The 12,935-nt window shown below is 41.8% G+C and overlaps 1 protein-coding gene across 1 annotated transcript; it reads left to right on the forward strand.

The window, feature by feature from the left end:
- Positions 1-740: 740 nt before the first annotated feature.
- LOC120736523 (cerebellar degeneration-related protein 2-like) lies at positions 741-11,638 on the forward strand. Its single transcript, XM_040036734.1, has 6 exons — positions 741-997; positions 7,425-7,537; positions 9,070-9,218; positions 9,305-9,469; positions 9,591-9,798; positions 10,713-11,638. Exons 1-6 carry the CDS (start codon positions 919-921, stop codon positions 11,478-11,480), a joined length of 1,482 nt encoding a protein of 493 aa, XP_039892668.1. The 5' UTR covers positions 741-918; the 3' UTR covers positions 11,481-11,638.
- Positions 11,639-12,935: the final 1,297 nt, after the last annotated feature.

The following is a 12,935-nucleotide window of genomic DNA, read 5'->3' on the forward strand; positions in this document are numbered from 1 at the left end:
TATAGTGCAACACAGTGAGATGACTTTTAATGATATTGCCTGTGAGATGAGATGAGACACAAAATTCCTCACTTAAGTCAAAATTTCACAGTTTTACATTCTAGATGATACCCAGGCTTAACAAATAAAGAATTGAGTCCATTAGAATATCAAGATATAAGCAACAGACTTTTTTCTGTAAGTGTACACATTTATTTTTTACAATTTATTTTTATTCCATTTCATTTTACGGCCACAGCAATGCAGAAAAACCAAGACGTACTGCTGAAATAGCACTTTTTTTTCATATATTAAGACATCTCAGGGATTAAATGTGTAGTTAAACTTCTTTACACAGAAATTGGGCTGTATGTGGCCCACAATGTAAAATTCCCTTCTCTAAAACGAACAAGTAGACCCAAATCACGTCAACAAATGCCTAGGTGTAGGGTAAACGTTTTTCCTTTAATTTGTCACCCCGCAGTAGTTGCGCTTGCAGTTAATGAGCTTAAATTATGGACGGCATGTCTTGACCTGTCTTTTGACATCAATGTAGAGGGCGCGCTTGAACAAAAGCTGGACGAGTGGAGATAATCGGGTGTTACGAGCGGTACGTGAAGGCGTCGTGAGCATGCTGGCGCTAACAGCGGCAAAGGAAGTGCCGTTATTCTCTGCCACGTCTGTAGGCTCCTGAAGCGGCGCAGCCTGCAGAGGCGGCAGGTCAGAGCACCGGGATGAGCCGGTGCGTGGTGGTGGGGGGGATGAGAGGGGGGCAGTGGGAGTGACCGAGGAAACGCGGAGGAGAGGAAGGAAAGAGGAAACAAGTCGAGGCACAACACAGCGCTGAAAAGAGCTCCGGCTTCTAGGAGCCACCGCTGTCTTCTGGAGGATCCTTTCCTGCAGGACGTCTATTGTCCGGACAGAGCCGCGGGGAAACCCATGCTAAGCTCAGGGAGAATGGAGGAATTCGTAACCGAAGAGGAAGAGCCATGGTACGACCAGCAGGACCTGGAGCAGGGTAAGACAAGTCACCATCCTATCCTGCCTGCCCGCAGCATCCCTTGTTTCTGTCAGCTTCTGGCACCGGCCGCTCAGCCGGCCTCTTCGAACAAAGACTCTGTTGTCGTGAGATACGACAGAGAAGTCATTTGGAGCCGTTTGCTTGCTCTGCTTCAGCGCGATCAATAAAAACAGCGAAGGAGTTCCCAAGGAGCGGACTGCGCTTCTTTGACAACAATGCTTTGAAAGCATGCCAAGCAGGGCCTTTGCATGGCTGGAAGTAGTCAGCATCAATGTGATGCACCCGTGTCAGGGTCCACCATGGAAGTCCTAATCGAACTAAAGCGCATATATTTAGGCACCGATGTTGCAATTCTGGGTCGATGTGTTTAAAATATTTTTCCACTTGTTTTGTATTGATTTATTAAATTCTTTGTGTCAGGGATCCCCATTCTAAAATATAGCTGAGCCATTCAATTTTTTAACCTCTGCATCACAAATATTTTTATTATATTTTGACATCAGGAAATGTCCTCTATGTTGCGGTTATCAGTAGAGTTTGAGAGGGAATATCGATACAGTATAGTTAAAAACAAGGAAAACCAAATATCAATATTTTATTACAGAAATTCAAATACTTTGGGACATGCACCACCACCCTGAGGTAACCCAACACTAGAAACGCCTAGCTTGAGAAAATTGGCTCCTAATTTGGAGCAAGTTAATAGATAGCGACTAAATGGCTGCAGAGAGCAGGACCCGTTTGATTGCAAGGTACTTGAAACCTTTCTGCAAACAGTTGCAGTCTGACTCGGACTGACTGCAATCGTTCTCAGTGAGGTTGTCAAAGGCTGATTTCTGTCTAATTAAAAATGCAGACAGATTGCCAACATGTTGGCATCAGTCTGCATGAGTCTTAGTCAATGAGTGCAACTCAGCAGGCTGCCAGCTGGTTGTATTCTGTTATGTTCCTCAAGAACAGGAAGGTTACTGAGCAGAAATGTAATGGTTAGATTGCTGTTCATGTAGATGGAAACAGCTATGTGATTTTTCAATGATTTACCACTGTTAATGGCTGTATTATCAGCTAGCATGCAATTGCCAACCATTAAACTACAAATTGATGCCAGACTGATAGCAGACTAACTGCATGTTATGGTGACATTTATGGCAGGTTTTTGTGACAGTGTTGAGATGGTTATCTGATGTGAGATGGCTTTATCTTACTGGATAAAAAAATGTATTGACAAAGTTTAATTTTAAGGACAAAAAAAATCAAAATATTTTCATAATAAGGGGCTATGATAATATCATATCGTGGGATGTCTAGTGATGGCCAGCTCTAGTTATCAGTGACTAGTGATGATAAAATAAGATAAAACAAAGAGATAAAAAAACATTTTTCTGTCAAATAAATAAATGGTAAAAAATAGAATTGCAGTTTGCCAACATTATTCTGATTGAACTAGCTTTTGTGAAGGAAAAATCTCAATAACCTTCCAGTTCAAAGCTTGATAATTAACTCGTGTCTTTCCATTAACACCATAACCTCCGCCCAGTAACAACACAAGGGACTCGACTGTCAGTGTTGCTATATTTAAAGAACACCTAATGTCCTCATTTCCAGCTCCAAATTTTAATTTTATTCCTTGTTGAAGTCCCTGAAATTATTGTTGCTGTTTAGTTTGGCCAACTCTCTCCTGATTGGCTGCCCATTGTAAACATAAAGTCTGAACTGCTGGTGGGTGGAGCTGTGTGTCTCGGATGACCATATTAGGAATATCCTCTGTTACTGACATCATACAGTGCCAAGAGGAGACAACACTGGTGCATTTAGCATCAAATCTGAAGCTTGTACATACACTGACTTTATTATTTGAAATATTTGCCATGTTTAATATGAGGATTTCCTATTATAACACTGTATATATGACAAAAAATTAGTAAAGCCCAACGAGCTGAAGATACAATAAACATTTACTAAGCCTTTCAAATCTATTTCAGTGTTCATACAAATTGCAGCTGATGTTGTAGCAGATGGATCCTGTATCAGCTGGTCTACATCTGAATGACGGCAGCTTTTTATATTCCATTTCCAGGGAGCTTTTAAATGTCGGTGACTCAGGAAATTACATTTTGAATGAAGTCACACAGTCTATTTATTGATGAATGGAACATCTGCAGATATTCATGAGCCAGTTTGAAACCAGTCTGAACCTGATCATTCAGGGACTTGTATAATTATGTTTTAGGACTTACCCACAGCTGTGAGTCTTCACATTCTCTGTACCACTTAGCTCATTTCCTGTCGTGCATAATCTCTCAATCACCTGCTCTCTGCTCATCTAATTATAATGCTAAGCTACATTTCCCCTGCCTAAGGCTAAATGGTGCTGATGCTGTGATTTTACCTGACTAGAAACACCAATGGACGCACAAACAAACACACTTACCATCATGATGTCATCGATTGATAAGCTAACTTGTTTCCTGTGCACCAAGTGTCACACATTAGGGAAACCGAGGGTTAAAACGGGTCTTTAATTGGCTTTATTTTGGGAGATGGTGAGGAAGAAGAGAGTGAAATTAGAAGAAAGACGAGGCAAATCAGAGCGACAGTGTGAGAGCGGAAAGTCAAAATGGCTGGAGCCAGAGAAACGAGCTGTGTCTCTGTGCAGAGAGATCTGAGTTTGATGGAGCAGAGAGGATGTCAGTCCTCTCTGAACAGTGCTGGGCTACAAAGTGCTGACTGCCCCAGTTCATCTTCAGTCGTGTGGCATTTCTAGGTGCATCGAGTCCTTTGGATAGGCACACCACTCTCATCGTATTACCTTGTTGTCATGCAGGAATCACTGTAAGTTGATGTTCTTTGGGATGACTTTCCCCACAGAAGTGTTGGCTAAAATGTGGATAAATGAGGATTTCTTTCTGCACCAGAGACCTGCCCAGAGTGTACCCCGCTCCTTACCTGGTAGCTGGGTGGGAGAGTGGGTGGATGAAATTAGGATATTTTTCTTTTTAGTAGTTTTTAATAAGAATTGCTAAAAGAGTTTAAAACTAACTGTGTAATAGTGGTCTTTGCCTGTTTTTGCCATTACCGTCTTTGACCAAGGATCACTGTCAGTTCATATGGTAACCTTCTCAGCCACAATGTAGGCCTGCCTTCAAGCCAACCCTGCTTTATCACATTTGTTTACTTTTTTTAACTGAGCTGCAAAAAGCTTCCTCATCCTTTTAGGGTTTCTCACATGAGCTCACATGCAGATTGCTCAAGAGATATACTGACCATGATACAATCAAAAGGTGCTATGGGGGAAAAAAATGTATATTTTCAGACTGGTTGGCAGTCGTTCCTGGAGGTTGCTGGCTTGTGTGTGCATGTTTAGACGTCTTTTTCAGGACAGAACATTGCTGTGCTACTATACTTGTGAGGACCAACAGTCCCAAAATGCCTGTTCCCATGATTTTGAAGTCATTTTTTGAGCCTAAAAATGTTGTTTTAGTGTCAGGTTTCTAATTAGGTTATGGTTAGGTTTAGGCTGAGGGTTAGGGATTCATTTTTGATGGTTAGGGTAAGTGGCTAAGGAAAGCATTATCTCAGTTAGATGTCCTCACTAAGATATGAAAATGAGTGTGTATGTGTCTATATTGGCGGTGAAGATAAGAGAAGTGGCTGAACCTGTTTTCATCTTATAATCCGATTTTTATCAGAGGTGCATATTTTAAAATATGATAGTTGCATCATGGGGCTGTATTTGAGTGACTGGTGTTGGAGATGAAAATCAATGGCATTATGAAAAAGTACAGTCAGCTTTTGAACCACTATAAAATGGCATCATTTCTCAGTATGACAAAAACTGCGAACACGCTGCCAATGCAGTAAAAGCATACTTGGATGGAAAAAACACACCTGAGTCTTGCCTGGACCTCAGCATTACTGAAGCGTTGTGGGATTATCTTGACAGAGATTTATTTCCCCAACTCTTTATCCAACTGGAGAAATAAACATGATTCATATTTAAGTGACTTTCATAATGAGCAGTGTATATACTGGTTGAATAGATTAAATAGAGAAAAGAACAAAGTGCTATATGAGCAAAAATAACAACAAAGATGAAGGGTAACATTAAGTGAAAACAAACTGAAAGTCTGAGTGTGTGTTTGGATGTGGCAGGTGTTAAACTAGGCCTGTAACTGTACAAACTACTCATGATGTCACGTCTCAGCTTTCAACTCTTAAAGGAGGAGAAAGCAGGAAGGATGCAGACGTGTAATTGGGATGCTTCTTTGTTGCTTCTTTGTTTGGGTTTATTGTGTGTTAGCCTGAGTCTCTCCTGGCTGATGACCAAGAAACTAATAAGTGGCTCTACCAGCTGAGACTGGAGGGCTGTTTGCTTGCATACATCTGATGAGAGAGCTCTCTAAGCACTCCTGTTACATCATAACTGTTTACATCACTCAGGAGTAGAGAGCAATATCCCAGGATGTTTTTATAAATAGTTTTTATAAATTGCTACTTTGCCATGTAGTATGCATCATTGCAGTCAGTATTACAGCCCGGATAAGCACTATGGTGTAGTTCTTCTGTCTGGTGAATGTTTCTTGTGCATTTTCTGTTACAAATTTAGTCTGAAACACTAGAAAAGAGGAACCAGAAGTCTTATTTTCCACATTCCAGTGAGTCTCGTGGGTGATACGCACCTACCCAAAAATCAGCCTGTGGAAGACATCACTACGTGCTGTACTGAATGCATGGATTCGACTGCAGATGCATTCACACACTCTTAAAAATAAACTTTTATTTTTCTCTGAAGTACTGACACACTGGCAGCTGGCTGCATGGGTTGTCTGGATAGCTTCTTCATGCATGATGTAATTGTGTCGGTGTTCCGGCCTCAGTGATGTCACCTGTGGGTCAATGTCAGGTCTGTCTGGAGCAAACAGTTGTCTATGACAGCTATTAACTTGCAAAGTTGTTGTCTTGTGCAGTGAGTTTCATCGATTGGCCCTCTTCGCCACTTCTACTCTTCCTTTGTTTTCCTCCTCATCTTTTTCTCTCCTCCCCCTCTTCCTCTGTTGTTGTGTTGATACTGAGGCTTTAGGCTGTGTAGCGCTAACTCTCCCTCCATCAGCCAAATCCCCTTCGACATCTTGTAGACACAAAGACTTTTGGGTTGTCTGGTTTTATTTGGGCTGTATTTCACATCATCAAGACAACTTCTGAAAAATGCAGGTTCGTTTTCTTTATATTTATAAGAGAAGCGCTAATTAGGGTAACATTGTGCTAATTTTTATGGCAGTTTCATGGTGATGGAGAGAGACAGAATATAAACCTACAAATCAGGAAATAACACTTTGCATGAAAAGTATAAATTGATTTACACGTCATTGAAATAAGTTTTTGGTTCCCTACAAACCAGCAGAAATCTGGCTCCCACAGACTGGCTTTGTGCCCATGTGGCACACAGATTACAGTCAGTCACCTTCAGCCCAACCAAAACCAAAATCAAACTCTTTGGCATCAACTCAACACACCGTGTTTGCACGGAGGTGGAAACATTATGCTTTCCGGCTGTTTTCCTGTTAAGGGTACAGGACAACTTCGCTACATTGACGAAGGTAGAGGCCATGTATTATAGATACTAATGGGGGAACAGCATGGTTACTCTGTGTACTCCTGCTTATGTGCTTGCAACTATAGGAAAATGTTGCAGTGATGCAGGTTATCAGTTGCCTGGATGTATTATGGCCTGGCATTGATCCATTTGCTCACTATTCATTACTTAAGCCAGAGGCTTGACTGATGACTTTGTTGGCTGTTTAGTCCTTCACTTTCTGAGAGGCTGCAAACCACTTTTTGCTGACTCAGAGCCAGTAATGTAGGCCATCAGTACTGCTGAGTCAGCGCACGGTTTAAGTGGATGCTGGTCATCTTAATTTGGAGTATTTTAGCAGCTGGGACGTATAAATAAAACACTAAAATGTTCTGAAGTCAGAGTAAATGGTCTCTCTAAGAAAAAGATAGCATCCCAGCGAGTGAAATCTCTATTCTCATCTTAATCTCAGATGTGTCACTCCAAATAATCTGGGTTCCAATCTGTGACCTTCATATTCAGTCAGTGGAGAGTAGGAGGCTTGGAGGGAGACGTGCTGCAGGGAGGAGCGCTGCCTCGCTGTCTTCCCTCTATAATTGAATTGGTCCAGGGCAGACTAAGGCGATGTGATGGATCATTGTAGTTATAACCTTGCTTAAAATAGAGCTGTGTGCGGCGTTAAATGTGGCAGAAGTCATCTAAATTGTGCAGCTGCATTATGTCTTCTTCTGTGAGATACCCCCCACCCCACTGTCACTGTTCATTTCACACCTCTCCCTTCCTGTTCTCTGCTTTCACTCATTCAATCTGCCTCCTTCCCTTTAAAAATGTTTCATCTGCTTCTTTTTCTAGATCTCCACTTGGCAGCAGAGCTGGGAAAGACTCTGTTGGAGAGGAACAAAGAGCTGGAGGACTCTCTGCAGCAAATGTACATCACCAATGAGGAGCAAGTGCAAGAGATCGAGGTGTGGACCACAGAGCAATGCAAATATTACATTAATTAATATCACAGGACTGCCAGCTCAAGGGCACTCAGTAACAGCAGTGAACAGAATTGTTACAGGAAGTGCAATTACAAGTGAATTCTTCTGCAATACAAAAAATGTGTTATGGAGTCCCACAGGGCTCTGTACTCTGCAATAGTATTAGGTGACAATGCAGATGACACCCAGCTTTTTTTCCTTATGCCACATGAGTCGGCTTAAAGACATTAACGTGCAGATAGCCTGTTGGTTTCTACTCGTGTCCGAAGGGGACACGGTGTCTTGCCAGATACCTTACTCTGGATGGCATTACCCTCGGCGTCCAGTACTACTGGGTTGAACTATTTTTGTCCTTTAATTGTACATAAAAAGTTTTTTTTTTTTAAAGACAGTCGTTTTTCATATAAACAGTTATCTACACTAGGAACTTCCTGTCTCAGAGTGATGCTAAAAAACAACTTTGTGCATTTGGTACACATTGGCTAGACTATTGTAATTTCTCATTATCAGAATGTCCTAATGGATCCATTAAAAGGCTTCATTTCCAAACACAAGAGAGATCATGTTTCTCCTTCTGCATTTTCCGCAGCCTTCCGCTGTTACATTCCTCTGTGTCGAACCACCAGACAGTATGTTTGGCAGGAGGCCTTCTCTCTGTTTTAAAGGTTAATCTTAAACAGGGCTTATTTTCTTCATTTCTGTGCACATATTCCTGTTCCTAGACTCTAGTAAAGTAGCTCTGCATGGCTAATAACTGAATCTAATCTAATTAAATTACCTTATACTGGACCTTGATGCAAATCCTTGGTTCGCAGTTTGTAACAAACTTTCGTTTTGGTTTTCTTTGAGCCAGCTTGTTATTTATTTGCTGCTCCTTGTACAGAGAGTATTTGAACAGCAGGTGGGTGGAGCCTTTGTGCTCACACTTCTCAGTGACAAAGAGCCAAAAGTATTTAAAACCCAGCCTTAAATGGAGCATTTTAGAACAGAATGACGTTTGAGCTTATGGTGAACAGGGCACCCATAATTTCTGTGTGCATGTACAATGAAAATAACGGGCTGTTCTATTCTATTATTCTTTCCTGACAAAGCTTATCAATGGAGCTGGATGAGGTGACCTGTGAACTGTCCCTTTGTTACACTGCTGTAGACTATTTTCTTCTGTGTAACACAATGCTTTAGCACAATTCTTGAATTAAATTAAATTGGGTGGAAACACCCAACGTGCTTATTTATGTGCTTATCTTTAGTAAGGAATTTTCTGCTAACTGGTGAAGTCCATCTGCTGAATGATATCATGCAGTATGGTGTGAAGCTGTACAGCAGGTGTTTAGTGGCTCAGGAAGTTAGGTTGCAGTGATAAATCCTACATATGTGCTGTAAAAAGTAAATGAAAGCCAAATTTAAGTGACCGTTAAAAGCTTCTAGCTTCAGAGATCTAAGAGATTGTTGGAACTTTACCTGAAGTTGTGCATTTTTATTTGCGCTAAATATGTGTATGCGTTTGTTTCCAGTACTTGTCAAAGCAGCTGGAGGTTCTTCGGGACATGAACGAGCAGCATGCCAAAGTGTACGAGCAGCTGGACGGGACTGCCAGAGAGCTGGAACGCACCAACCACACGCTGGTGATGGACAGCAAGTCCTCGCAGCAAAAGATCGAGAGGTGAACGGGACTGGGAGCGCTCCTTTTTCCATGTTTTTGGCCTTCTTTCATTCATTTATAAATCTTTGCCCTCTCTTATGCACCAGGTTAACGGGGACTATTGAGACTTTGCAGAACCAGGTGGAGTCTCTGTCAGGGCAGGTGGAGCAACTTCGCTCCATGGAGCAACTGCGGGTCAGGAGGGAGAAGAGAGAGCGACGCAAGACCATCCACTCATTCCCTTGCCTGAGGGAGCTTTGCACAGCACCCAGGTACCTGTTTTGTCTTCCATAGAATGAGAAAGAAGAGGAAAGTAGTTATTTAAAGTCACACTTAAACACTGCATGCCAGCATCAAACTGCTAAATATTTGTCTCATCTGTTATTTTGTCAGGTATGAGGATGAGTTTGTAGTGGGCAGGGCTGAAAGTTTTACTATGGAAGCCAAGCGTCAGCCATTTGAAGAAGAGAACCAGCACCTGAGGGAAGCGGTGTCGGCTCTGAGAGCTGCTGTCCGGGCCGAGAGGAGTCGCAGGGAAGGGGTGGAGAGGGAGTGCAACCTCCTGATATCGGAGTTCTCCCGGCTGCAGACACGGGTGCAGGTGGGGTGCAAAAATAATGCACTAAGCATGTTTGGCTGTTAAGATACAGGAAAACATACAAGCAGAAAAGATGATATCAGCAAGTTGGTTTTTTATTTTTTTTTAACTGCTAGCAGGGACAGTGCTAATTTGTCAGAGTCCATTTGATTTCATTGGTTATTACATTTAATTATGTCTTCAATGCTGATCATCCCTAATGAAAACGACTGACTAATGGAGTGTCGTTTTGAATATTCAAACTAATTTCAAATTTAGAATTATGGCCTTAATCATAATCATAATCATATTGTTCTATTCAAATGTGGTCAAAAGTGTGACCACATGTGAACAGCGAGGCTTGGTGAGCTAGCTGCATGTATATGTTGCTGAGGTACGTCACAGATGCTGATACCACATAATTAGTGCTCATAAATAGAGTATTAACAAGATGCCACTCAGCTTTTTTTTTTTTTTTTTTTTTTTTTTTTTTTTTTTTTTTAAATAACCAAGTGGTAAGCATGTTTATTTTTCCTGCAAGAAAGTTGTTGTTGTTTTTTTTCTTTTTAAAGTAGAAGTCCATGTGTACATGCTCGCTTGAGCGGCCTCAAGTGGCCATTAGCAGAACTGCAGATTTCTGCACTTCAGCACACTGGCTTCTTTTTTTCCAGCCACTTCAGCCTAAGGTTTCTGCATCTGTCAGACTAGATAGTCATTGATTATGGAAAGGGGTAAAATGTTCTTTAAATCTGATCTGTGTGCAGTTTATTAAACTACCTTGTAACTTGATCAACTGATCCAAAAATGATGATTTGTTGATTATAAATTAAAGACAATTAAGTGGAGGAGAATTTTGCTATGATGTGCTATTTATGTCTTTATTTGGAGTGTGGGTAATGAATTTTATTTGAAATAAAACTAACTGGTTGTGCTCACAGGATGCTGAGAGCTGCCAGGCGAGAGTGCGGGAGCTGGAGGTGGAGCTGCAGGAGCTGCAGCAGCTGCGCCGAGCTCGAACTTTCCTCCTGAGCAGTGAGGATGATGGTGTGGCTCTTACCCAGACTGTCCTCAGTATTACCCCGGAGACCGACACCTTTTTGGAAGTGGAGGTCGGGGAGACGGGAGGAGGCGTCAGGGAGGAGACAGCAGGTGGAGGAGGTGTTGGAGGTGAGGCGTTACCGGATTCCAGTCCTGTGAGGAAAAGCTGCAGCGACACGGCGCTCAATGCCATCGTGGCCCGGGATGCGTCCGGCAGAAGGAGAGGCAGCTACGCTCTGCACGCCAATAGCGTGAGGAAAAGAGGGATGTCCATCCTAAGAGAGGTGGATGAGCAGTACCACGCCCTGCTGGAGAAGTACGAGGAGCTGTTGGGGAAGTGTCGACGACACGAAGAGAGCCTGTGTCACGCCGGCGTCCAGACTTCCCGGCCCGTCTCCAGGGACCCGTCTATGAAAGACTGTGCCATGGGCCCCATCGTGGCACCTCCCCCTACTCCCACCCAATCGCCGTCCACCCCTGAAGCCATCGAGAGCATCAGCAAACAGGTGGAGGCGGTGGATAAGCGGCTGGGGCAGAACACTCCAGAGTACAAAGCCCTTTTTAAGGAGATCTTCTCTCGTATCCAGAAGACTAAGATGGACATCAAAGCTACCAAAGCTGCAAAAACTAGCAAACCTGGTAAATCTGGTAAATCTAGTAAACACTAAATTTACACCGACTGGCTCTGGAGACGGTGGCATCATTGCTTGTTCAGTGTTAGGTTGCGAAGGTGCCCGGTACGAACATTCTTACAGAGGGTGCTACTTTTAAAACCACTAAATTGAATTATGGTTCAGGTTGACTGAGGTCACGTCAGACTCTTGTGATCGATATCATATCTCACAGTACAATAATATTGAATGGGTTGCACTGTTGTACTTTGTCATGTTTCTCAGGTCTTTGTCTGAATTTCTACCAACATTACTTGTCAGGTTCTCATGTTATTGCTAAGGATTGTCTATTGCATTGGAGTCACACTGGGTTAAATATGTACACTTGGGTTTTAAGGGGTATTTATTATTTTCTTCTTTTTTGGGTTGTATGGAAGCCCCAAACGCAATTTCATTGTTCTTGACAATGACAATAAATAAATACTACTACTACTATCGAGAGCTGAAACCTTCTGATTTGCATGCGATCAATCTGTAAAAGTTGGAGAACTTAAGCATAAAAACATAAACAATTTAATTTCAGCCTGGTCCAAAGTCTGTTCTGGCTTCACTGCCTTACTAACTATACTTAAAACACTATTACACAGCTTGTGGGCCTGACCAGTACACCAAAAGCTAAAGTTTCACAAAAACTAATAAAACTGCATATCTGAGAAACACGAGTACAAATCAATGTCTGTCATGTGTTGCTTTTAACATAGAGAACTAAACTAGCATTTCTGTGATTTATAATAAGACAAAGATTGATTCCTCACCTCACAAGCCGAGGATGTCAAGGATGACCTGGAGGTGCTACTTTTACTAATATCACTAGTCGCATTAACTCTAGTGAAGCATTTTTGTCTGGATGAGATTCCTCCTTCCTGTGTGTGACCTTACTTTGGCTTAGTGAAAGTTTACGGGGCTTCGCCTTCAATAGTTTGAGATTTTGGGAAAGTGATGAAAAGATCCATACCAGTGCTGTGTTTGTATGTTATTAAGCCACCGCTCATTTAACATAAACACTAACCCGACTCTTGTCATAACAAGTTGTGGGTTTTGGGGAGCAAAAGTGTTGTGAATGAATATAATACAGAGATTACTGACTGATACTGGATTATTGTTGCTAATACTAGGTAGTAAAATAATTATCTTTATACCTGGTTATATTCTTTATCTTTCAGTCTTCTACATTACTGAGTGCACTAAAAACCTATAGCTGGCCAGTTGCCTTGCTAGCAGGTCAAAAGCAGAGATGAGCACTAGTGAAATGACAGTTATGTTGAAAGTGTTTGAAACGTTGGGGTCACTTTTTTTTTTTTGTAAATTAACTATCAAGCAATACATTTCACACTGGCTTTTGTCCAGCTGACACTAACATAGCTGGTAGCTGCCAAAATCCATTTATATAAGATAAGATTAAGTAACCATTTGGACAACATTGCATATATCCACAGTTTGTATAGCATAGAT

Source organism: Simochromis diagramma, unplaced genomic scaffold (genome assembly GCF_900408965.1).
Source record: "Simochromis diagramma unplaced genomic scaffold, fSimDia1.1 OVJJ01000371.1, whole genome shotgun sequence".
NCBI classification, from domain to species: Eukaryota; Metazoa; Chordata; class Actinopteri; order Cichliformes; family Cichlidae; genus Simochromis; species Simochromis diagramma.

Excerpts from the sequence above, each read along its gene's own strand:
- LOC120736523 (XM_040036734.1), top strand. The coding sequence starts at position 919 with ATGCTAAGCTCAGGGAGAATGGAGGAATTCGTAACCGAAGAGGAAGAG. Across the intron at positions 998-7,424 it reads CCAGCAGGACCTGGAGCAGG|ATCTCCACTTGGCAGCAGAG; the intron begins GTAAGACAAGTC and ends TTCTTTTTCTAG. Across the intron at positions 9,219-9,304 it reads TCGCAGCAAAAGATCGAGAG|GTTAACGGGGACTATTGAGA; the intron begins GTGAACGGGACT and ends CTTATGCACCAG.